The 23054-nt window shown below is 47.1% G+C and overlaps 1 protein-coding gene across 5 annotated transcripts in view; it reads left to right on the forward strand.

The window, feature by feature from the left end:
- The window catches only part of tenm4 (teneurin transmembrane protein 4), a 111086-nt gene extending 88402 nt beyond the window's left edge, over nt 1–22684 (forward strand). For all 5 annotated transcript variants that reach the window (XM_076146140.1, XM_076146141.1, XM_076146137.1 and 2 more), the window contains 7 exons: nt 1704–2581; nt 6436–6608; nt 9377–9612; nt 13282–13578; nt 14916–16530; nt 18306–18448; nt 21820–22684. In XM_076146140.1, the coding sequence (XP_076002255.1) occupies nt 1704–2581; nt 6436–6608; nt 9377–9612; nt 13282–13578; nt 14916–16530; nt 18306–18448; nt 21820–22578 (4101 nt within the window). In that variant the 3' untranslated portion in view covers nt 22579–22684. The remainder of the gene's footprint in view (nt 1–1703; nt 2582–6435; nt 6609–9376; nt 9613–13281; nt 13579–14915; nt 16531–18305; nt 18449–21819) is intronic.
- The last annotated feature ends 370 nt before the right edge of the window (nt 22685–23054 follow it).

Here is a 23054-nt window from a genome sequence, read left to right on the forward strand (position 1 = left end):
TAAGAAATTGAAAGTCTCCCCTTCGTTTCCTCAAGTAAATGCATTCTTCTGCTTTGCCCGGAAAGACGAGGCGTCTCCTGTTTGTTGTTACATAAACCTCCTCCGCTGTGTTATTGGCGGCGGGGGTCGACGAGGTTCAAGGGACGGCGACAACAAAAAAAGGATGGATGGAGATTCAAGAACGTGACCAGTGCCAAAAAGTTTGTGAAAAATTGTGTAATCATCTCCCGAGAGAGCAACGAGTCAGGGTTGCCTGCTGAGTGTGTGTAGACAGAAGGTAAACAGGCAAAGCGTGTTCCGTGGATAACTGCCAGAAAACTGTACTTTAACGACCTTCTGCTGGGAGCTGCATTGAGTATCCGATTATACATTTCAGGAGCCGTGTGTGTGTGTGTGTGTGTGTGTGTGTGTGTGTGTGTGTGTGTGTGCAGTGGAACAGAGGCCGTAGGATGTGTAGACGCTTGTCGTATGAAGTTAAATGGGGGGGAAAAAAGCAGCCTTGACTTTTCAATACGCTGCGTATGAAAGGAAAGGAAAATGATAGGAAGGAAGATTTGGAGTCCAGAAGTCAGAAACCTGCAATTATTCCGCTCCTCCGCTGTGATTTTATTGTTAAATCTTTGTCTCCTGCGTCGTCCTCGGCTGATGTTTGCTGTTACGTACAGGTCACGCTCACTCACCTACACTATAATGCAGTTCAACTTTACAAAAGAAACTAATTAAATTGGATGAGATTGTTCCTGTAAGCTCGTGCTTTCAGGACCAATTTACTTCATGTTGAAACTCACACAGCCTGAACACTCCAGGGATTTCTTCCTTGTCAATTCTGGTGATAGACGTTTATGCAATTTGCATTTTACGCTCATGATGAAAGATTAGTCAACTGTTGTAATTGCGACATAATTTCCTCCTCTTTCCATATCCTTTCAGTATCCAAATCAATGCTGCGGCGGCGGCTGCTCTCCTCAAACTAGGTTGTGTAAAATCTGAACCTGTCTTTTGTGTTTGGAACCCAGGTTTTAATCTCTTTTGTTCGGGGCTCCAAGGCTTCGATTGAAAATATAGCGTTTCATATTGTGCTCCTCCGAGATCCCACAGGGATCATAAGTGAGAGGGGGAGTGGTAAATTGGATGGATCCAATCATTCCAATTTGTTAAAAGCATGACACATTGTTTGTAGAACAATAAGTCATACTTCAGGAAGCCGGGGGTCGCTCGGGCTTTCATTTTGAAAGAGTGCTTGCTCCATTTTCTTTTCAAGGACTGCAATCTCCCGTCTACAAAATTAATAATCCAAAGCAAGGAGAGCAGTGACTTGGCAGAGGTGGAGGATGCAGAAACCTGAAGCCAGTCTTCAGGTTCTCCAGAGCAACAGTGCTGTGCTCCTTTCACTTAATCTGATTTGATCCTCTTTCTGTTTCTCAGTTCTGTTGCTATCAGCCTTGATCTCAGAAATATCTTGGTTTTGTTTCCCCTTCTTAACAGTAAAAGCTGCTATTTCCCTCCTTATCAGATAATAAATTGTTTCTAAAATGTTTTTGCTCCGAGGCTAAGCTATCTCTTCTTCTTTGTAAGCTTTTTCAATTATTCTTGTCTCAAGGGACCGTTTCTCTTTGATAAAAGTGAAGAATGTGTTGATCGATGAGACTGAGGTCTGTTTTTCTGACCCACTCCTGCTGTTTTTGGTGCTTCTCCCCTCATAGGTTCGTCTTGAGTGGCCCACAGACTTGGCGGTCAGTCCCTTGGACAACTCCCTGTATGTGCTGGACAACAACGTCGTGCTCCAGATCTCAGAAAACCACCAGGTCCGTATCGTGGCAGGCCGGCCCATGCACTGCCAAGTGCCCGGTATTGACCACTTCCTAATGAGCAAAGTGGCGATCCATGCCACCCTGGAGTCTGCCAATGCTCTCGCTGTGTCCCACAATGGCATTTTGTACATCGCTGAGTCAGACGAGAAGAAAATAAACCGAGTTCGACAAGTGTCCACCAATGGAGAGATCTCCTTGGTTGCAGGGGCACCGAGTGGCTGCGACTGCAAGAATGATGCCAACTGTGACTGTTACTCTGGAGACGAGGGCTACGCCAAGGATGCCAAGCTGAACGCGCCCTCCTCCCTGGCAGTGTGCCCAGACGGAGAGCTCTATATTGCAGATCTGGGCAACATCCGCATCCGCTATGTGCGCAAAAACAAACCCTATCTGAATCCCCTCAGCATGTATGAGGTGTCCTCGCCCATTAACGACGAACTCTACCTGTTCGACTCCAACGGCAGCCACATTTACACACAAAGTCTGACCACAGGAGACCACCTCTACAATCTGACATACACAGGAGTGGGAGACGTGGGCAGCATCACCGATAAGAACAAGAACACAGTCATCATCAGACGAGACACCACGGGAATGCCTCTGTGGCTCATGGTGCCTGACGGACAGACGTTCTGGTTTACTATCGGCACAAACACAGCCCTCAAAACTCTCGCCACCCAAGGGCAAGAGCTGGCTGTGATGACCTACCATGGAAGCTCGGGGCTTCTGGCAACCAAGACCAATGAAAACGGATGGACAACATTCTACGAGTAAGTCATTTAAAGTCTAATAATTCAGTTTAAAGTCTAGATTTCAGCTGATTTGATTAGAGGTTCTAGCAGTACTGCAATATGTGTATTAGATTCCTTACATCCAGTATACAGCTTACCAAAATAAGAGTTTAGTATTATAATAGCATACAAGGTTTCCTACCGATGCCCCTAAATGTAAGTCAGGTAGAAATAAGGCAAAGATGTTGTAATCCTGTTTACTGTTATCATGTCAAATAGGATTATTGGATGACATGTGACTCATCTGCACTCTGCCTTGAAGTGACAGACTGCAGTTCAGTGCATTTGAAGTAATTTGGCCGCACCCGATTTGTCCCGCCGACCACAGATTTAAGAGGGCGGGGTGGAATAAGCAGAATGCAGCAGCCGAGGGTTTGGATTTGATTGAGGAGCAGTCGAACATACACCCTCACACACACATACGCCGCGTTTGAGTTTAGGATTTCGTGTTCCTGTCACTTCCTTGGTAGCAGTGTGTGCGTTTGCTGTTAAACTGTACGGAGGAACTCTGCACTAACTGGATGTCACTCCAAAAAAGTGTGATTAAGCAGATTGGCTGGCCAGACATCTGTTACACCTCAGTGGAGGAATTTAACACCCCGACATATAATCAGGCGTTCCGTTTAATCTGAGCCGACATTTATCACCTGTGTTTGATTCGGTTGTCATCTGAGAGGAGTTACAGTAAAAACAGGGGGAAATTCGCTCCGGTGCAGCCGTGCGTTAAGATTTCTCAAGGTAGACTGAATCGCCTACGGCTTCTAAACACCCAGTAGGTGCTTGGAATTCTGAGCTATTTCCCCTTTGATGGCTGCTGTTAATATCAGGTTTTCAGCACTCCGCCCCATTATGCAAAACAAGACAGAGACAGACGAGCGCCGGGGAACGTTGTTGTGAGATGAATGGGGAGCGGCGGATGTGATTCCAATGTGCGTTCCGGCTTTACTTTGAAAGTAAATGCGGCGTTCATGCTTTTGTTTTTAATTGCACGACATGAATCTTTACGCGGGGATGGGTGATGTCAGATAGTTCTATCAAGGTTAAAGGAGGATTCATCACAGATGGTTGCTACCCTCTTTCATGAGCACGTTGTCATGCATACCACTTGACCGTTATAATTGGAACTCTGGAATGAACGCATTGTCTTGGTAGCAGAGAGACTAATCTTACCTGGTTTTATAATATTCTTATCATCTTTTTCTGATATAAATAGAGATACTGTGGCACAGAAACAACACATCCATGCTGTAGATCAGTTAGCACAAACACATAATAAGAAGTCACAGCTTTTTACTTTAAATCTGACAAAGAAGCATAATTATGTCTTTCAGTACTGAAAATAGAGCAGAATGTACAATAAGTGCATGCAGATAAATTACTCATCCTATGCTCTCTGAAGCGACATGAAACTATTGTTGCTGTTTGAGAGTTTGTGAAGGACGGAGAGCGTTTGCCCTTTTTTAAAAAGATGATTATGCATTTGCACAAAACGCTAAGAACGTATTTGTAAGCAAAGTTAATGGTTCCGTTCCCTTTATTTCTCCTGCAAATTAAACAATGCATTCATATTTGCCTACGGGCAAAGTTGGACGATCCATGTTTCATTTAGACTCAATAAAGAGTGTTTGTTTTCCCGGAATAATTAGCTTTGAAGGTCACTCCGGCACCTGAGGGTCAAAACTATAATTTGCTGCCATCAGAATTGAAACTGAACCTCCATTTATCTCTGCACACCCAAAGTGCACCGCTGCACATTTTACCAAAATTAATTAATGTGTACTTAAGTCCCGTAGCCTATAGAGTGAAATTAATTCAGATGGATGCAAATACAAAACACAAAGGACTGAGTAGAGAACAAAAGACATCTGGTCTTTCTGTTGTAACCCTTGGCAACCTCATCAGCTCTGACATTTCCCATATACGCAGATGCTCTGTTGACCCTCTAATGTTTCTGTTATAATGATGAGTGCTCACGCTTAAGGGTTAGGGGTAATCTGTTCAATTGTGTAATATTGGGAAGTACGCCTAATTGTTTTCTTAGCCTCCAATTTGCAAAGCAGTAATTCCTCTATTTAGGAATAAATGCGCTTTAGCCACTGGGTTCAAGCAAACAAAGTTGATTTAATACATCAGAATTGAACAGCTAAATCGTGTAGAACAATTGTTAATGCAGTTGAGGCAATCTCACGGCCGCTGCCCCGACATTACTTACTCGGCAATCATCAGCAGGATAAGTTCTGCACTCCTCAGGCGGGGCGAGGAAGTGAAAATAGGAGAATAATTTGCTGTAGTGTTGAGAGTAGGAATGCCGGCGGCGATGTTGGACACGCAGCGTTCCCGCCTATTGTTTGGGCCCCAGCGTGAAAGGTCACAGTGCCGACGTGTGACACAGAGGTGATGCGATCCGAACGGACTTGTGGTCATCCGGGGGGAAAGTGGTCCTCTCCTTCTGCCGAGCACCCTGCCCCCGCGTCCTCCTCCTGCTCCTCGTGCTCCTCGCGCCCACAGAAACCAAGCTAATAGGCAGCTGAGTCTCAAGCAGCTCGGGGGCCATTGGAGCTCTGCGGGTCGAGTCCAGCGAACGGCTCTCTTGCCCGAGGCTCTAATTGAGATGGAGAGAGTTTGGGTCAGCGATCAAGCCGGGGGCATGCGGCGTTGCTCTAAAATGACATTTCCGTCTCGTGAACTGACTCTTTATGATCCAAGGTGAGCGCAGACAGAAATACTACAGCGTGTCTGTGGTACAGTGAGTGTGCAGGTTAGGAAGAGGGAATATCTCTCTGATAAAGAGAGGATTCATATCAAAGGAAAACAAATGCTTTAGATATAAATGACTCTGATATTTAGCATTTCCTGAAGTGGAAGGAAACCTCAGTCTGTACTCCAGGCTGAGATCAGATAACGTTTATCTCTGGGAGATGATTCCTCTCCCACTCCTTCCTTTTCCTTATTGGATATCTGAGATGACGGTGCCGAGGAAATATCGGTAAACCAGCGTCTGCCATCTCATTTATTAAAGGCTTTATTATGGCAGGCAGCAACATCAAAGAGGCTTTTCAATCTGTATTCAGTGCGCAGAGAGAAGTCCTCATCCTAAGTAAGGCAGCGCTCACTCGCTCCCATTCTGGAGCGCTGGCTGGCTGGCTGGCAAACGGAGAGATTTCAAATTGTTCCGTGCTGATGTGATGCCGCTGAGTGAAATGAAACAATCTGGCCACTCACGCTCGTCCGTGTGATGAACTGACTGATTTGGAGGCTCGGGTGACGCCGGGCCTCTCTGAGGGGTCTCACCTCAGCGCTCCTGTTTTTAGAGACTTTATAATGAGATTAGGAGATAGAAGGATCGTCTTTGGGGGATAATAAGTAGTTTGGCCCAAAAAATGAAAAGGTCTTTTTCCACATATATCCTGTTCCACTCACTCTCTCAGACATTTCCCACTTTTTTTTAAAAGGCATGTTGATAACGTTACTGTGATTATCAATGTTGCGTTTGACTCTTCTCACCTTGGGCTGTGAACATTCAGTGATTTGCCACTGTTAGAACTTCCTGCAGACAGAATCTGTGACAGCCAGTGTGTGATACAGGATCCTGCCAAAAAAAATATCCCAATTCCTACTTCCTACTTACAGCTGTCAACTCATTTCCATGATAAATCTTCATGCACTTAGTCATACAGTACCCCACTTGCATGTATGATTTCCACCGTTTCCTTTTGAATCTGTAAATCTTGTCAGAGCGCCGCAGCATGTTTAAGATTCTACCCTGGTTACGGTTTATCCTCCATTTCGGTGACATGCCCCACTTTGCTCACATCACTGTGCTTCCTTTGCAGGTATGACAGTTACGGTCGTCTGACAAACGTCACTTACCCCACGGGCCGAGTGAGCAGCTACCGCACAGACGCAGACAGCTCAGTCCGCATCCAGACAGAGGACTCCAACAAAGAGGATATCACAGTCACCACCAACCTGTCAGCCTCTGGCACCTTCTACACTCTCATGCAAGGTGAGCGGCTCACAAGTGGAGCAGCAGGTTATTAAGATATTCTGGGTGTGTGGAAGTGCCAGAATACATGTTAACTTCTGTGTTCTGTTAACTAGAGGAGGATCTATTCGTACACACAGATCTGGACCCTTAATTGCTGTTGGATGAATATTGTTGTGTGTATTGTAGATGGGACGGTAACAATGTTGAGTACTTAACTGAATTTCATCATTTTCTTCATCTTAATTGCCTCCTGGAGCTTCACACAGCACATATCCACTATAATACTGATACTAACTCTACAAGAATACACTTCAGAGATAGCAGTCATGTTGAAAGTATACTTGACAGTGTCTGCTGATAGGAAATGCCACATCCATCAATCAAGTAAGGCTTCACTTTGTTGTTCCCCCTGTACAGACACACTACACATGTATACTGGAATTAGAACGAGCATACATTGTGCCATCACCTGGTAACTGCAGGTATTTGAGCAATCATCACTCCCCCCCCCCTAGGCCGGCGGAGGCATTTGTCACCGCAACACTCGGAATTGGAAATGACTTAATTTCAGCAGAGGAGGGACAAACGGAGAGGAGAAAAGTGAAGGGGCTGATATGAAGTCGATATTGACGACATGCCTCGGGTCTTATTAATAACATTCTACTCACAGCAGTGTTTGTTTGCCGCTGTTGTGTTTTTTATTGTTCCAGAGAAATCTGTGTAGTGCACATCCTACTTACCAGTATGAAAACACTTATTGATTTTCTGTCTAAAACCCAATTCATAAAACACAGGGACGGTGGCCTGTGTGACGTCCCCCAGGTTTTGGAAATGCAGTCAGAGACAAACAGGCAGACGGATGGGCGGCTCGTTCCCCTGACACCTGATTTGTCTTTTGTACTGAGACATTCTTTGACGTCCCTGTTTTGTGCCTGGACGGCTCAGTCTGTTTGCAGCTCTTAAACGCTGCTCCACCCACTAATATTTGATTTTTGCGTCCCCACTGACTGACTGTAAAGCCATGTGTGAAACAGAAGAGGACAGGCTCTGGTTTCTCCCCGTTGCTCATATTGGACCGGTCACCTCCATGTTGTGACCTTGTCATCTCCCTGTGAGAGCAGCGGCGCCAGGAGCTCCGCCGTTAATTAATTCACTATTGTCTGCTTTGAAAGCTCGCAATTGGGTGATCACATAACACATGAACGCACCGACTCTGTCAAGATTGTTTTCTGCTCTTCTGGTTACGTGTTTGCTCTCTTGTGGGCACGTTCTAGAGGTTTGCGGTGTTTGGAGAAGTCAATTACTCCAAAAAAAGAGAAAGGGAATGATAAATACAAGGAAATAGGGAAAAGTTTGTTTTATATTAAATATTTATGGTTCATTTTGGGTTTTATTTTACGGCAAGGAGAGGACGTTAAAAGGATTATTTGCAATGCAAATATTCTGCAATTGTGCTCATTTTATTTGAAATAACTTTGAGGGTTCCTGGCTGTTTTGCAGCATTATTAGAAGGAAATGATCGTTTTCTGTTGCTGGCTGCGTAGTCTGAGCTGTTCTCTCCACCAAGTGTCCAGCTGCAGCATGACACAGCAACTCTTTCATGCATGGACATGTGAAATGAGTTTAAATATAATCTGTATGTGTTGGAAAGTGATAACAGCCATGAACAGCGAAGCCTTTAAGTCTTCCAGCAGAGGTTTGATAATCATACGCATCATTCCATGGTTTGGCTCTATTGTGATTAGGCTACATCTCTCTTAAATGTCAGTGTGGGGCAGATTCCTCCCCGGCTGGCCTGCGTTCATGCATGAGAGTGTGATCTCAGCAGTATTCCAGCTTCATCCGGCCTGGGAGCCCTGCCTCTTTTTGGCCGGGTCTGCCCCAGAGGCGCCCGCTCCACCCCCGAGGTGTCGGCATGATGGAGAGAGGTAAGGGCCAGTGCAAGGTCGGCCCCGTCTCCTCCGCCCATTCCTCTTGCTCAGCAGCCCCGCACATCCTCAGGCTCTCCACGCAGAAGAAGAAGGAGATACCAAACTACTCGCTGCAAACGCGTGTTCAAATGTGTTCTCCGTGCAAAATGAAGATGTTGGAAACACAGCGGCTGCACTTTGACCCCTCGACTTTACAAAGTCTGTGTTTTGATTGTTTTTTTTCCTGCCTGTGAAATGAAGTCAACTAATTAATTTGCAGTTTGACAAGCCATTAATTTTTAACTGCTCTTAATGAGAATAATATTCATCCTGGTCCCTATCGGTGCGCCGACAGGAGGTGAGAGGGAGACGCTCTCTGATGAATGTACATGAGCTGCTCGCTGGAAACATTAGTCACTGGTCTGGAGCTGGAACACAGGCTGTCGTCACCTGGGGACAGTAATAGACAGGCTCAGATTTATCCCTTGTGAATTTGTGTGTGTGTGTGTGTATATGTGTGTTTCACCCTCTCTACTCTGTGGCTACAGGCAAGCTAGCTGCTTTGATAGTTTTCATTCCCCCCCCCATATCCTCCAGGCTACTGCAACAGCTGTAAAACTTTACTTTACTGGTGCTGTGAAACCTCGTTATTGATCTTTGTTGTCGCAGACCCGATGTTATTGCAGGGTTTCAGTTAAATACTGCTGCTGAGGGCTCGGCTTCTTGCTGAGCAGCCATTTTATCTCATTAAGTATGTGTCTCATCAACATGAATATCAGATTAGATTAGTTTTTCGTGCATCGGCGACGAGATGCTTTGATCGCTTCTATCCTCTCCAGCCAAATCAATGTCTCCCTCGTCTCCTCTGCACTTCAGAACAAGTCCGGAACAGCTACTTCATCGGCCTGGACGGCTCCGTGCGGCTGGTGCTGGCCAACGGCATGGAGGTGTCCCTGCACACCGAGCCTCACCTGCTGGCCGGCACGGTCAACCCCACGGTGAGCAAGAGGAACGTCACCTTGGCCATCGACAACGGCCTCAACCTGGTGGAGTGGAGGCAGAGGAAGGAGCAGGCCCGCGGACAGGTCACCGTGTACGGACGGAGGCTCAGGGTGAGTGTTGCCTCGCTGTAAAGAACTGTTTTGCTATTCAAGGATGGGATTTGTGGAAAATGTCCTTCTCCTTGAACGTGGCATTGAGATTGAACCACCTCCACTTGATCTAGGTGCAGCTGAGTGATATGCATACTAACACTGGTATAGTATAGTATAGTATAGTAAGTGTGGGTTACTAGAAAGAAAGGACACATTACAGCACGTTCTTTACTTTTCTGTCTCCCTCCAAGTAAAGAAAAGGTTTGCAAATGATCTGGCTGCAGTCTTGATTTGTCTTTTTAAAATATAACCGTTTTAAATCACTGCAGGTCAGTCAAACTTCCAAACTACATACAGTAATCATGTGGTCATACACTGGATAGACACAGGCAGGAACGGGTCCAGCTTTGTCCTTGTTGTCATTGTTTTTTTACTCAGTCAAATCCACAGTTATGATTGAGAATAACTTGCAGATCTGCTGTTGCTATGGTTACCTTCAATTCAATTAAAAAATATGAAATGCTAAGACAGAAACGGCATCTTTGAGGGCTGCTTCTGCTGTATGATTGAATATGAACAGACACGTGCCGTCCAGCAGAAAGGATTTGTTGCTTCAGCCGTGACAAAACAACAAAATGAATCAATGTGTTTGCTCCCGTTTCCGTAATGGGACAAACAGCCAATGTTCGGACAAAAGGGTTCAGAGAGAGAACAGGATAAAGAATTTATTCTGATTGATTGCCTCATTCCGTTTTGTTTTTCTTGCCCTTTTTACGGCAAATAACAACTTTGGTTAAGTTGTCTCCCTCTTGTTGTGAGGAGGCGACACGGCTAATAGGGAGGTGCCGCTTTGTCTGTCACCGGCTGCTCCTTTAATGGCCCTGTCGTCCCCTTTTGGAAGTGAAAGCTTCTAATGTATGTTACAGACAATGGCCCCAGGGGTGATATAGGAAATGGGAGCAGCCTAATGGCAAGAACGGAGGGATGAACAGAGCCAGAGTCATTGAGCGACCTTGAGTGACATGTCAAGTGATATTACGTGGGTGGATGGCTGAGTGTGTGGCAGCGAGTGGCTGCGGTGGTAGACCGGGATGGAAAACAGGAGGATGCAAGAGGGAGGGAACAAATAGGGGGATTGTGTGTGTGTGTGTGTCTGTGTGTGCATATGTGTGTGTGTGTGTGTGCATATGTGTGTGTGCAGTGATTGCACAGGATCACTGTTGTGTTGAGATTGAGCAACAGAGGAGGACAGAGTTCAGGCTGTGTGTGTGTGTGTGTGTGTGTGTGTTGTGTTAGAGATGGCTGGTTGATTTGTGTGTGTGTTCTTTATTTCACCCCTCACACACTGACACCGGCCACTCGGGCCCGTCTCTCACCAAACACCCAGTAAAGTCCTGTGATGTATGCAGCCAAGGCGCCATAACTCCGCTTCTCCCCATTGAAACAAATCTGGCTGTCAGATGGAGTCGTTTGTAAACGTAATAGGAGAATCTTCGCGGCTGCCACTCCGGCAGAACAAAGATCCTCGTCCCTTCCAATCTGCAGTGGGAAGAACAAACAAAGCTGTCTGCTGGTACACAGAGTGACATCACTGTTAGCATTTCCTTATCAATGCCGCGTCTAATAATGCGGCGCTGTTTGTTTGAAGAAAAGGAAACGCAGACGAGACGATAACGTTTACCTGCTTTGATCGTGATGTGAGGAGAAACATCACTGGTACTGTTGGGGAGGTTTTTTTTAAGAAAACACAAATCTTTCATCACTCCTCATGCATAATTCACATTAATTCAGACGCTTTTCACTTCTAAAACGACTACACAGGATTCTTTTCTGACACATATGTTGCTGAAGTGGGGGGTCAAGCAAAGTTTACCATGGCAAATCCACAGAGCTGCAGTCGCCTCTACTTCTCTTCTTAAAGCAGTATCCAATTTTAAAATGATTCCCCCTCAGTGACTTTCCATTCTCTTGGGCTCTTGAGATCTTTGCTGCGAAGATGTTTCCGCCCTGTTGGGTCTTTGGTGAACCAGATCCGGCGATGAGGAACTTTCTCCTGCTTATACTTTATTTCCTGTTGGAAGCCATCTCGATGCAATCTGCTTGACAGACAGCGGGGCCGTCTCCTGTGAATGAAAGACTTCCAAACACTACGTCCAGTGTTTCCAGGAATGCCGGCGCGGCGAAGGTTCCCAGGGCGTTTGATCTCCGCCCGCTTATCTCCTGGAATCTGGAGAGTTTAACAAACGACTGTCTGGAATATGTGGTCATTTCAATTTGTCTTTGCAGTTTGACATTTGTTATGACACTAAGACTCTCGCAGATACAGCCGGCTTTGTTAAACGAGCAGCTTTACTAATGTGGGAGCCCCTCTTGTCTTATACTCACAGTACATAACTCAGTGGACACACAGTGAGATCCAGTGGAGCGTAGGTGAGGGGGGGGTGGAGATGGGGGGGCACCCTTCTTCAGTCTTGGGGCTCAGATTGCATGAGTGCTGCTCCAAACCTTCATGGAATGGTGCTCCTCATGAATCTGTTGCTTTTAGTGTAAAGTAATCCTCCTCTCAATTTGGTATCAGTGACATTAATTGTCTGTGGTGTAATTGTTCCTTCACAGATGAGAGACCCCAGCAAGCTTTTGTCAATGTGTGATTGATAAAAAAAGGAACAAGGCACGGCTTTTTAGCAAACACTCCCCCCTCCAACCCCCCATGCGACCTGCTCTCTGGCATGCGCCTGGAAAGGAGCCAGGAGTCGCTTTCTGAGCTGTTTTAAGATGTTGTTAAGTGGCGACTCTGGAGAAACACGGTACATTAATCAGAAAACGGCACGAGAGAGGAGTTTAGCATTTGTGTCCAGCAGGGGGAGGCGGCAGTGTTCTAATTGAACTCAAAGACCTCTTCCTCCACATTCTCCCTAAATCTACCAGATGGTGTTGGAAGCAGTTGTTTGTGCAGAGATTTGCTCTGTTCTGCAACCTCAGATCCTTTCCTCCAGTCTGATATCTTCTTTTTCTTCCTCTGCCGCCTCTGCACACAGAAACGTAGGCAGGCCTGTTGGTAGATTCATATTTTAAGACAGCAGAAGGCAGCCAGGGGCCATCGCCTCCGGACTGACCTGTGCCCGGCCTGAGGGGTCACTGCTGTCCTCAGAGCCGGTCCTGTCTGCTCTGCTGTGATCACTGTGCAGCCGGGTGTGTCTTTCAAACGAGCAAAAAAAAATGTTAAGTGTCATTTAAGCGAATCACACAGCAGTAGAATTTATTTTTTTCCTCCATTTCCAATTTACAGAAACAGAAGCAGTCGACTAAATGCGAGTCGTCTGTGCCCGGTCACTCTCCTCAGTAAGCAGCTGAAATGAATGTAATGATCTATGCGGCTCTAAGGTTTCCTGCATGAATAGGAATCCTCCCGCCAAGACTCTTTACACAAACAGGGAAATGAATGTGTTCCTAGAATTGCATCACTTCAGTGCTTCCTGTAGTGGAAAGATACAGCTCCTCTTCTGTAATTAAAAGCTGTAAGAAGAAGAATATAAAATAACCCAAACTAGAGCTTTCCTCCTAAGGTTCAACCTCAGAAGAGCGATTTTCAAATGGCTAAATGGCTCGATGAGCAGCTTCCTGTTTCTTCCCTGTAGAGGCTGCGTTCATGTTTCTAACTCATTCCTCTTCCTCTTCCTTCGCCAGGTCCACAATAGAAACCTGCTGTCCCTGGATTTTGATCGGATCACAAGAACTGAGAAGGTTTACGACGATCACAGGAAGTTTACCTTACGGATCCACTACGACCACGCGGGACGCCCGACCCTGTGGGCGCCCAGCAGCCGCCTGAACGGAGTCAACGTCACATACTCGCCCGGCGGGCACGTGGCCGGCATCCAGCGAGGAACCATGTCTGTGCGCATGGAGTACGACCAGAACGGCAGAATCACCTCCCAGATATTTGCTGATGGCAAATCGTGGAGCTACACGTACCTCGAGAAAGTATGAATAATTGAATGTTTGCTAATGAAAAATGTGTACAATTACTCCCTTGTGTATGTGTAGGTGTGTTTATGTTTCTGTAAGTTGCTGCTTTTTCATTTCAGCTGAGTTTGAATTGAATATTCTGCGTCTAGTTCAGTACAAACAAACCGATTGATTGAGAAGTGATTGAAGTGACAGCGTGAAAACCTCTCAAAATTGTAGATAAAGGACGAAGAACCTTTTATCTCCAATTCTGGGAACGTTCATTGTTGCGGTGTGAATACCAGGTACCATGTCGCACAATGTGGTACGATTTCACACACACCATCCGCCGCAATTGAGAGTTTGTTCGGCGCTGGAGTACACTTTACTGTTAATTCATTATTTTTTCATAAGTACGATTCGGAACGCAGGGCTTTTCAGCGCTTCGCCAAACCACTTCATAATGGAATGAACTTGATTCGAGTAGGACAAATTACATAAGGCTTTGGAAGGATTTCAGCCAAATTGAAACATGGAGATGGTGTTTATATAAAAGCCTGGAGGAGAGATTCTACACTGGAGATCAAAGTTAACTTGAAATACTTTGGCTAGTGTTGTGGCTGCTTTATAAAGGAGCAGGAATGTAATAAAGGGGCCGTCTGAGACACCTCGCACCTTCTAAATGGCTACCACGCTCTGTCAGCACAGTTCAACTTAAAACAGGTCTGATGGGCAGAACAAAGTGAAATGTCACTCTCTAGCCGCTAATTGAAGTGAGTGTTATTTGGTTACAGTTGGTCATTAGTGCAAAGCTTCAAGCCTTCATCTGGGCCACTTTATATGAAAATAGTGACCGACTCACCCTGTTAAGAGCCTCTGTTCGCCTTCTCATCCACTTCAAAGTGCTAAGATATTGCACGCTATTCTCTCAAAGACTCAATCGCCTCCTTTACATTCTGTTTATGAGTCTGTTCTGTTTGTGAAAGAATGTAAATGTCTGCAGAGCGTCTACTGCTGTAATGTAAACATGCAAATGAGATCCGGCTCCTACATGTGCAGCACATTGTGTTATCGCCCCTGACATCTTGTCCTCTTGTCCCAGCCGAGTGTCCCTGCGTCTGTGTGCAGGACACCAGACAGTATGGAGGAGACAGGGAGAGCTGATTACATGTTGCTCTCATTTGCATAATTACATTGGAGTGTCACTGCTGCTGCTGAACACAATGTGGAGTTCATTTAATTCTTTTACTTACTAGGAAATATACAACATGAAACAGATGAAATTTTGATTGACACTCTCCTCTCCTCTCCTCTCCTCTCCTCTCCTCTCCTCTCCTCTCCTCTCCTCTCTTCTCTTCTCCTCTCCTTTCCAGTCCATGGTTCTGCTGCTCTACAGCCAAAGGCAGTACATCTTTGAGTTTGACAAAAACGACCGCCTGTCCTCTGTGACCATGCCCAACGTGGCTCGTCAGACCCTGGAGACCTCTCGCTCCATTGGCTACTACAGGAACACCTACCGGCCTCCCGAAGGTAACGCCTCGGTGCTCCAGGACTACAGCGAGGAAGGCCAGCTGCTGCAGACCACCCACATGGGCACGGGCCGCAGGGTCATCTACAAGTACGGCAAGCTGAGCAAGCTGCTGGAGATTCTCTACGACACCACGCGCATCGGTTTCACCTACGACGAGGTGGCGGGCATGCTGAAGACGGTCAACCTGCAGAGCGAGGGCTTCACTTGCACCATCCGCTACCGCCAGATCGGCCCGCTCATCGACCGGCAGATTTTCCGCTTCAGCGAAGAGGGCATGGTCAACGCCAGGTTCGACTACGTCTATGACAACAGTTTCCGGGTCACTAGCATGCAGGCGGTCATCAATGAAACGCCGCTTCCTATTGACCTATATCGCTATGACGATGTGTCCGGCAAAACAGAGCAGTTTGGCAAATTCGGAGTCATCTACTATGACATCAATCAAATAATCACCACAGCGGTCATGACACACACCAAACACTTTGACGCTTACGGCCGGGTGAAGGAAGTCCAGTATGAGATTTTCCGCTCGCTCATGTACTGGATGATGGTGCAGTATGACAACATGGGCCGGGTGGTGGCTAAAGAGCTGAAGGTGGGGCCTTACGCCAACACCACCCGCTACACCTACGAGTACGACTCCGACGGGCAGCTCCAGGTGGTGTCCGTTAACGACAAGCCTACGTGGCGGTACAGCTACGACCTGAACGGCAACTTACACCTGCTCAACCCGGGCAACAGCGTCCGGCTCACGCCACTCCGCTACAACTTCAGAGACTGCATCACTCGCCTGGGGGACATCCAGTACAGGATGGACGAGGACGGCTTCCTCAAGCAGAGAGGGAACGACTACTTTGAGTACAACTCAGCCGGCCTCCTGATTAAGGTCTACAACAAAGGGAGCGGCTGGAGCATCAGGTATCGCTACGACGGCGTGGGCAGGAGGGTCTCCAGCAGGAACAGCGCCGGCCACCATCTGCAGTTCTTCTACGCCGACTTGTCCAGCCCCACTCGGGTCACTCACATGTACAACCACTCCAGCTCGGAGATCACCTCGCTGTACTACGACCTGCAGGGACACCTGTTCGCCATGGAGCTCAGCAGCGGGGATGAGTTCTACGTGGCGTGCGACAACATCGGCACCCCTCTGGCTGTGTTCAGCGGCGCGGGCATCATGATCAAGCAGATCCTCCACACGGCGTTCGGAGAGGTTTACCTGGACACCAACCCTAGCCTGCAGCTCATCATAGGCTACCAGGGAGGCCTGTACGAGCCGCTCAGCAGACTGGTCCACATGGGCCGAAGGGACTACGACATCCTAGCCGGCCGCTGGACGACACCGGACCACGATATCTGGAAACGTCTAAACAGCAACCACATCGTGCCCTTCAACCTCTACATGTTTAAGAATAACAACCCCCTGAGCAACAACGAGGAGATTAAATGCTACATGACAGGTAAGTCGACTCGGCAGATTAGAAAAGAAAGGGCCCAGATTCTGCTGGGTTATCGCTGATGTATTCATGTTATGTTACAGAACTATAAGTAACTGTGTAAAAATAGAGAGAAAGTGGTGCTCAGATTTCACAATCATTGAGCAGAGACAGAGTGGACGCAAGGCGGATAAACAAACTCCCATATTTAATCTGTCACTCCGGTGTTAAACAGCTGCAGTTTTACGGAACAACTCAGGAATATGAATTTAAATTTTATTCAAATTGTTTCAACACAACAAACCACAGACGGTTAAACAGAACCTTTAAGTACTGCGACACCGGAACATCCAGGTCGTTGTGTGTGTGTGTGTGTGTGTGTGTGTGTGTGTGTGTGTGTGTGTGTGTGTGTGTGTGTGTGTGTGTGTGTTTCCATGCGTCCCTGTGCAATGCTTTACTGCAGAACCCCCCCGACCCCCCTCTGTCGTCCCTTCCCAGAAATATCACATTATTCTGTGTTGCTTTGTGGTAGCAGGGAGGTAAATGGCAGTGAAAGCACCACGGTGGAGACGCAGAGCACAAAGGATCCATGGAAACCCGGCCAGTGCCAGTAGTATCAACCTGGAAACAATGTAGTTAAGGATACTCTGTGGACACTCTGTGGTTGAACCAATTGGCTTCAGTGAGATTTAAGCCACAAATAGACGGTTTGTCGCATTCTATGTTTACCCTGATTACGGGAGAGAATGCCTCTGTTGAATATGAAAGAAGGAGCTTTTGTCTTTTAGTTTTCCACCTGTGGGCAACAGCGAGATAGAAATGCTCACTTCTTTCCTTCAGGTGAACTCTTAGCTTCTCCCTTTCTGTCTCAACAAAGCCATTTAGCCGGCTGTCGCAGAGAAAAGGCGTTCAGCTCCACAGTCCAACATTAGGGGCTTGACTGGCATTTGAATGCTAAGCAGACTGTTAGATATACCGGAGTGGGCCCCACGCAATTGTGATTGATGGCGCTGACATTTCCATTCCATTCACTAAATTACCAGGGTCCCTCCATTGTCCTCAAACAAATTCTTATTTAGAAAAAAGCTTTGTCTGGTGCCCCGATGTGGCAGTGCCAATCTGTGACAAACCTGCAGACGGAGTGTCACACCGATGAGCCGCCGTCCATAACAAACACTCGCCGGGTTGAACCGGGTTTCGCTTGCGTGATATTCAAAAAAAACAGGCATATTGTCACAGATGACAGCACGGCCACACCGTATACCCACAATGCTTTGGGTCAGCTTTACCACATTATCACGACCGCATGAATTTGAATTCCCTGAATGTCACTTTTTTTGTTTTCCCCATTTAGAGAAAAAAGAAACGGCGAAGAAGCCAGCGAGTCCACAAAATGTCGTCTGGGCTGCTTTCGGAATGAAATGAAATGAAATTATACTTTGTAATTACGAGCGTGGCGCAGACACTCGGATGTCACTTGGCGGCGGTTACTTTGGGGGGACCCAGCTGTGTGTCATTAGTGCGGCACCTGCAGGAGTGGACGTGAATCATTGGCACCATCTCGAGTGTTTATTATAGCTGGTCCACTTTCACAAACAAATCAAGTGTTCAGACTGAGTGAGGAGCGTTTGGAGGAGACAGCCACTTGACCACGCAATGTCAAATGGTTAAAATTGGACAAATTAATTCTTAGTGTTCTCTAGTGTTTTCTCTGCAGCCAGAACTGATTGTGTTACTGAAGATAACAGCCACAACACTGTTTCAATATGCTAATGCTCAACTTGCTTCCACCTCCGCAGATGTGAACAGCTGGCTTGTAACCTTCGGGTTCCAACTGTACAACGTCATCCCCGGCTACCGCAAGCCCAGCACCAACACCATGGAGCCGTCCTACGAGCTGCTCCGCACCCAGATCAAGACGCAGGAGTGGGACAGCACCAAGGTGAACGGCTCACTCTCACCTTTGCCAGCTGTCACTTTAGCGGAGATCATCCTCTCGCACCTCTGCTCCGCTCCTCTCCAACATCATTAGCAAATAGACATGCTCAGCGTAGCCAGACTCCCGGAGGAGCTGCCAGTTATCAGGCCAAAACACGGCCCAGTGAGCCAGGTCCGTGCTCCTAGTCCTCTTCCTGGGGAATGGGGTCAGGCTAAACAGCTCTTGTAATTGTCCTGCCATTAGGGAAATTCGCTCTCCATTCCCTGTACCACTGGCCATTGATTTCATCTCAGTCTTACACCGTTAGCCAAGGTCTAAGAAGTAGCAGACATGCTCTGATTCCCGCATTTATCAGCCCTTTTAAGTTGCCTCCAACTCACCTGAATTATTGAAGAGGCCACTGTTGTCTTCGGGTTTGGTTACAGCGAGACGCGTGAGTGCCACCCATCAGCAGGCTGGTGGCCAGAGTCATGTTGAGCGACACTCAGGCTGCTACCTTCGCACAATGAGCTTTCACGGCTATTAAAAGACGTGTCGGCATCTGTTTCGCCGCTTTAAAGCCCTTGGAATGAAAGAAGGTTGTTGAAACCTGTGATTTCTGCTGGAACCAGCCGACCGTAATAAGCAGGCAGAAGAAGACGCAGTGATGTGATAATAAACTTCTGCTCTGGCAACTGTTGAAATTTTGTTTTCGCTTGCTACCATGACTGCGAATTTAAAAACACAGTATGCAGGTATTTAATCTTGCACAAAATTTGTTAAATGGTGGCAAATTCACTGTTTTTCATAAATAACCTCAATAAAGACTGTTGTGTTAGGAAAGTGTGTGTGTTGCTGTGTCACTGCACACGGCGCTCAGTCAAAGACGAAATGAAGTGCTTCCACAGCGATCGGCATCCGTATGTTGCGTGTCACATATGAAGTGCTGAAGCAGAGATTCCAGTGATGTCGTCCTCCAGCAGGGACCGCTGTGGGAGGCGCCGTCTCTTAAGCCCTCCGGGGACCGAGTCGTGCACGCTGCTTGTGGCTTTCAGTCCGCAGAGGATCTCTTTGAGCTCGCCACCAAAATGCAGTCTGCAAAGGAGCTGCAACAGTGGAAAGATCTAATTGAAATGGAAATTGAAAAAGATGCCTTTGAATTCAAATCTACGGGACGGGATGTGATGGAATAGGTTCGTAGATTAGATGGAATGAATGCAACGCTCTTCCTCGGGTGTGTAGTGCAGCTGACTAAATCAGTTTTCACCTCAGACCTGCAGAAGCAATTCAGCAACACATTATCATCTTTTGCCTTGCAATTTTGCCTTTTTCCCCAAAACCGAAATCATGATTATAGTTTTTGCCATAGAACTTCCATTGGGTTTTGTTATTCACCTGATTCCAAGCAGGCGGTCATAACAACCTCAACCTAACCTATCAGACAGGTTGGTTTGCACTAGGTGTGAAGATACTGGATAAAAGTAGGGCTTTTTGACTATTGACATCATCCAAAGCTAATTTTCCTTTAACAAATCTGGCCTTTAAAGCGACCAGCATACTTAAGAATATCCACAACAGGCATTCCTGCTCTCTGAGTGCTGAAGTAGAGGCTTTAAATAGCCAGGCTACCCTAGATTTCGAGTTTTTATTCATATTTGGTCAGGAGCTGTCCTGCCTGCACACCTCTGGAGTATTTACAGTGGCTGATATGTGAGGGAGAGATTGAGATAATGAGTCTGTAGCCTCTGTTCAAGGCTTGATATTCTCACCTGAAAACATGATTTTTAGACGAGCGCGAATGAGCGAACAACACGTGTTAATCCCGACTGCAGATGGCCAAAGTGACCTCATTAAATGCAGGGATCTTTGAAGCGTGATTAAAGCTTTTAAACTGCACAAGGGCACCTCCTGCATTTTGGCTTCTTTTTATTCAGCAGGAATGTATGGCTGCTCTTCTCCTTTCATTTAAGCCCCTATTTCGCTGTGCTGCAGAAGTGACACACAGATTGAAAAATGCAGTGAGGGGCCAGACAGATGAGGTTTGTGCCATGCGAGGCTGGAGCTCTCATTCTGGGCCGCGCTTGAGGCTGATTGCTCCCCGTGCTTTGTGAATGATGCCTCTCCGAGAGTGTCTCTGGAGGGTGTTTCAGTAAAGTCGAGGAAGACGCCCCCTTCCCCTGCCACCCCTGGGACGGCTGACCGGGTCACAGTGTTGGCAAGGTAAACAAACATGGAGTGGCATGGTGTGAAAAGACCCCCTGGCCATGGCTCCCACCGGGGCCCCGCCAGCACAGCTGATGCCCCCCTCCTCCTCCTCCTCCTCCTCCTCCTCCTCCCCCCCCCTTCGTCTGTTGACAGCGGGGATGCAGGATTCAATGCGGTGTCGCAGCAGAGACAGCCCTCACTGGTCACTGCAGGCTGCGCCACATGTCAACCCCACCCAGTCTCCCAGCACACAGACAGTCTCTAATGGAGGCACCGAAAGACCAAATTAGAAACTGTCAGGAGGATATTAGATGACGTTAGACGGCAGAGATTCTACTCATGATGCTCTCAGCCCCTCGTCCTGGGCAGGAACACAAACACACGACGTTTGAGAGCCTTTTTGTTGCCACTCACATGCATATGAGCAACGGTCTCCTTGTGTATTAGTCAGCTTCCATTTCATATCACTGGCCTCTTTCTAATGTCTCTCTTTCTTCCTGAGGAGTATATCTTGTCAAGTGGTATTAGTGCAAAGTAATAATTTTGGTTGAAGGGAACGTGGTATCTATACAAAGCTCTGGCCCCTAAAGGAAGAGGATATAAAAAGACCTCGCTGACTGACTTCTGTTTCAGATTGGGCTCAGCATGGCTGTCAGAAGACACTAACTTTACCCTTTTTCAAAATATCATGCCTGTCATAAACCATTAGAGAGATTTGTATTGGCTGACGAACACCTCTGCCCTACCTTGACTATGTGCCACAGTCACAGCTCCCAAAATCTCATGTGTTAGTTGTTTGCCATTTACAGCAAGTAACGAGGGGATTACGTCATTATTTATATCTGTAACGTACTGGAGGTGTTTAATCAAATAAGCATGTGTCATCTGTCTGTGATAAAAGCTTTCTTCTTGGTTATTATACAAACTGTTTAAAACAGTCCTCCAGGAAAGAACTTATGAGGAAACTAGTATGAAAATGTTGAAATTCGTCTGTGCTCTTAAGCTATTTTTATCATTCTGTGATCAAACGACACATTTTAACATTCTCAGTCAGTTGTACAAGTTCAAGTCTTAATCTCAGCCACCACACTGAATTTGAAATGAAGTTTGTGTAAATGAAGGTGTATGAAACCCAGGTATGTGTGTGTGTTGGGCCTGTGTGACTAACCCCAGTTGTCTCTGTGTTGCAGTCTGTGCTGGGTGTTCAGTGTGAAGTTCAGAGGCAGCTGAAGGCCTTTGTGAAGCTGGAGCGTTTCGGACAGATCTACAGAGCCAAAAGTGCCGGCTGTCCTCAGACTGAGGACAAGAAGATATTCGCTTCCGGCGGCTCCATCTTTGGGAAGGGAGTGAAGTTTGCGATCCGAGATGGCCGCATCAGCACTGACATCATCAGCTTAGCCAATGAGGACGGGCGGCGCATGGCAGCGGTGCTCAACGATGCTTTCTACCTTCAAGCCCTCCACTTCACTATCGCTGGGATGGACACCCACTATTTTGTCAAACTGGGCTCAGTAGAAGCAGACCTGTCCCTCATTGGCATGACGGTGGGCCGCCGCACGCTGGAGACCGGCGTCAACGTGACCGTTTCCCAGATCAACACGGTTCTCAACGGCAGGACTAGGCGCATTACTGACATTCAGCTGCAGTATAACGCTCTGTGTCTGAATACTCGTTACGGCAGCAGCGTGGATGAGGAGAAGGTTCGCGTGCTGGAGCTGGCCCGGCAGAGAGCCGTGGCCCAGGCGTGGTCCCGGGAGCGCCAGAGACTGAGGGACGGAGAGGAGGGCTCGCGGACCTGGACTGAGGGAGAGAAGCAGCAGCTCCTGGGCTCGGGGAAGGTGCAGGGCTACGACGGATACTACGTGGTCTCGGTGGACCAGTACCCCGAGCTGGCGGACAGTGTCAACAACGTTCACTTCATGAGACAGAGCGAAATGGGCCGAAGGTGACATGAACACGGGGCGACGCAGTAAGACGGACTCACATGTAGGACACGGGACTTGTTGCCAAAGACAGTTGCGTACATGACCACTTTTTTGCTTTGACTGTGCTCAACTTGGTTTTTAATATACTGTAAAAAAAAAAAATCATGGTTGCAATCAGTTGCACTGTATTAATAGAGAGTGCCCTTCTCCTTCTGAAGATTCTTTAACAGTCTTTGCCCTTCAAGTGCGACTGCTAGAGGATGAAACATTTTCGATGTCTGTGACTTACTTTTGTGACTCCATTTCCTCGTCCCTGTTGGTGATTCTGTTCAAAGGAATCCGAGAGGAGTATTGGTAATGCATTACATTCACCGGTTCACTCTGCTGCCAGACTTGCAGATTGTTATTCACGAGCTCGCTCCATTCTGGCTTTTTTCTGCGCCTCAGCCAAGGAGATTCCTTCTCTTTTAATCACTTCTTTTTTATACTTGAAAACCTCA

This window comes from Genypterus blacodes, unplaced genomic scaffold, assembly GCF_046128005.1.
Source record: "Genypterus blacodes isolate CSIRO-AG114 ecotype Tasmania unplaced genomic scaffold, CSIRO-AGI_Gbla_v1 ptg000032l_1, whole genome shotgun sequence".
Classification (NCBI taxonomy): Eukaryota; Metazoa; Chordata; class Actinopteri; order Ophidiiformes; family Ophidiidae; genus Genypterus; species Genypterus blacodes.